This window comes from Nannospalax galili, unplaced genomic scaffold, assembly GCF_000622305.1.
Source record: "Nannospalax galili isolate Female #2095 unplaced genomic scaffold, S.galili_v1.0 scaffold2127, whole genome shotgun sequence".
Lineage (NCBI taxonomy): Eukaryota > Metazoa > Chordata > Mammalia > Rodentia > Spalacidae > Nannospalax > Nannospalax galili.
The window spans coordinates 437,367-440,797 of NW_008356163.1; the positions used below are offsets into that span (position 1 = coordinate 437,367).

Sequence of the window (3,431 nt, forward strand, 5' to 3'; positions counted from 1 at the left end):
TTGTAATTTGTTCTGATTTTATTAATATAACAATAGGTGCTACACATAATAGGTAACAGTATATACTCATTGAAGCGCATGTGTTTAAAAACACACAATTTGAGGAGTTACATATCCCAATACACATTTGAGGGTTTATTTTTTTAATATTCATGGTTCAAAAATTTTGTTATCAATATTATTAAGCACCATTAGTAAAAACGTGTATTATCAACACCTAGGAAAAACTAGTAAAATGTGAATGCGTAGTAGTTACAAATGTCATACATTAGAAGGGTTAATTTAATTTTAATTTCATCTTTATAATATTTTATTTATTAATTGTTATGCATGCAAGTGTTTTGCTTGTATGTATATAAGTGTAGCTGTGTGATGAAAAGCCCACAGTAGCCAGGAGAGGGTGTTGGATCTGAAACTAGAGTAACAGATGGTTGTTAGCCTCCATATGGGAGCTGGTAATCAAACCCAGGTTTTGTGGAATCACAGCAAGTGCTGTTAACTCTGCATCATCTCTCTAGCCTGAAATTTAATTTCTTGATAGATGATAAGTAACTTTTGATTTCTGTTTAAAATCTTGCAGATTATCACTATTAAAAAAAAATCATTCTCAAGGCTTCTCTTCTTTTGCCCTCCTGCTCCCACTCCGGCTCCTGCTTCAGCTCTTGCTCTTGCTCTCTCTTGCTCTCTCACCACAGTTGGCATGGAACTCTCTTTGTAGACCAGGCTAGACTCAATATCACAGAGATATGCCTGTCTCTGCCTCCTGAATGATGAGATTAAAGTCATGGGTCACCACATTCAGCTCTCTTTGTCACTGTCTTGACCTTTTATGCAGCAAGTGGAATACAAAGTCACCCCACAGCATACACACATGCTCATGTAAACACGAGAAATAAAACCTATTAAATGTCTGAAATTTTGGCTATTTATCTCCCATTTTCAGTTAAATGAAAAACTGGAATTAAAAACAAAACTAAGTAAAGATTTTTATTATAACTTGTACTTACCACTTCTTTTGTCAACTGAATTTAATTGTCAAAAGTTTTACCATTTGGCAAGGTGAGTAATAAAATTTATGAATTTTTCAATAGTTTGTAATGTAGATATAATTTTTAATGAATTAGATTTTATTCTTTAGTAAACACTTGAAAGCCACAAACAGTACTATAACTACCTACATTGTAACCTGATAAAATGTATTGATTCATATTTATAATAATGAATTAATAAATATAATGAAATGTAATAACTACAAATAAAAGAGTCAGTCATTTATATTGTGGTCTCTTAATTTCATATTTCCTTTATATCATATTAGATCAGGGACCAGCATTTATTTTTTCAGGCTGAACTGTCTAATACTTAATGATAGAGAAAAGTGAAATCAAGTAGATTCTGTCTTATTTACATAAATATTTCTCAACTCGCATCAACTTCCAAAATCACTAATTTTTCTCATGATATCACATTACATCTACATATGATATAGACTATTTTATCAGTGTATTTTGAAAACACCATATATCCTTAAAGTAGAATTATGCTCTGCATTATGGAAAGAAAATAATCACACTCTAATGAGTCATTGCATTATTGGATTTTTGAAACTGTTTAGATCATGGACAAAGAATGGACAACAGAAACTGCTCCTCATTTCCTGAATTCCTTCTTTTGGGAATTACCAATAACCCGGACTTAAAAGTGATGTTATTTGCTGTGTTTCTAGTTGTTTATCTGACCATTCTGCTGACAAATATTGGAATGATCATTTTGATCAGGATGGAGCCCCGGCTTCACACACCCATGTACTTCTTCCTCAGCCACCTCTCCTTCTCTGACCTCTGCTATTCCACTGCGGTTGGACCCAAGATGCTGGAGGGCCTTCTTGGAGACAAAAATTCAGTTTTTTTTACAGGCTGTTTTCTTCAACTCTTAATCGTCTCTATCTTTATAGATATTGAGTGCATGTTGCTGGCTGTGATGGCCTTTGATAGGTACAGGGCCATCAGCAATCCCCTGCTGTATGCAGTAGACATGTCCAGTAGGGTGTGCTACCAATTCTTAACTGCAGTATACCTGGTGGGAACAATAGATGGTTTCATACATACAACATTGGCATTCAGCTTGTGTTTCTGTGGCTCTACTCAGATCAATCATTTTTTCTGTGATTTGCCTCCAGTTTTACTCCTTTCCTGTTCTGACACACAGGTCAATGAATTGTTACTATTTGTCCTTTTTGGTTTCATTGAGTTGAGCACCATCTCAGGAGTTCTAGTCTCCTACTGTTACATTCTATTATCAGTCTTAAAAATCAGCTCTGCTGGGGGGAGGTTCAAAGCGTTCTCCACCTGTGCATCCCACTTAACTGCAGTTGCCATTTTCCAAGGAACAATGCTCTTCATGTATTTCCGACCAAGTTCTTCCTACTCTCTAGACCAAGACAAAATGACCTCACTCTTTTATCTCCTGATTATTCCCATGATGAATCCTCTGATTTATAGCCTAAGAAACAAGGATGTGAAAGAGGCCTTGGTTAAACTAAGAGGTAAATGGTGACTTTAAGGAAATGCCTTAAAAATATACAAGAAAATGTTCTGTCAGTGGTAGGGTTTCTACTGTACAATTTACCAAATTTGTAATGTCACATTTTCTAAATTGATTATATTAAAGCCTAACAACAAGATGTTTCAGATTTCTCAATGTGTCCTTATTTTATTCAATTATCATGTGGTATTCATTCATTTTTTTAAAAAAAATTTCTTAACAGTTCTAATCGGCAAATTTATTTTTGTTCACTGTCTCATTACATTTTAATTTTACTATAGTATGGTTTTATACATTTTGCCACATTTTTGTGCTCTGAATTTTCTCACAAATCCATCAGATTCTTTAATAATGATGCTTAAATATCATTGAAATTAAAAAGAATTAATTAAAGAAGCATTCAAATCTTCATGATTAGCCTCCAATCAATCCTGAATTTTAAGGGAAAAAAAAGGTATAGACACAATTCTTCAGAAAAAATAAATTTTAGCCAAATGTGCAGATCATTTCTCTTTGAACAGATATTCATTCTCAGATCTAAATATCTGCATATTGTTCAAGGAAGTAATTGTACAATGAGGTAATGATTAAAGGAACTTTGAAGTGGAGAGGTCCTTGCTGGTTAGAATTTAAAATAGGCATAACATAGTCAAGTAACAAGCAGCTGTATGAAGGATACTAGTATACAATCCTTGTCTGCTGAATTTATCAATCATTCAAACTTCCATCTTTCTTCATTTTAGCCACAGTGGTATGACTCTCTGTATTCTGAGAAGTTCTCATCCTTAAGCAATCATTTAATGTTATCCTGCTTCTTAAATTTTGTATCTTTCATATAGATCATAGCCAATTTTTTCCCTCTCAAACAGTTCATTCCATTTCTGTTA

General features: G+C 33.6%; 1 protein-coding gene across 1 annotated transcript; it reads left to right on the forward strand.

Moving 5' to 3' along the window:
- The first annotated feature begins 1,629 nt into the window (after window positions 1-1,629).
- On the forward strand, window positions 1,630-2,556 carry LOC103750928 (olfactory receptor 5W2-like). The gene has a single exon (XM_008854211.1). The coding sequence runs from the start codon at window positions 1,630-1,632 to the stop codon at window positions 2,554-2,556; it is 927 nt and encodes a 308-aa protein (XP_008852433.1).
- Window positions 2,557-3,431: the final 875 nt, after the last annotated feature.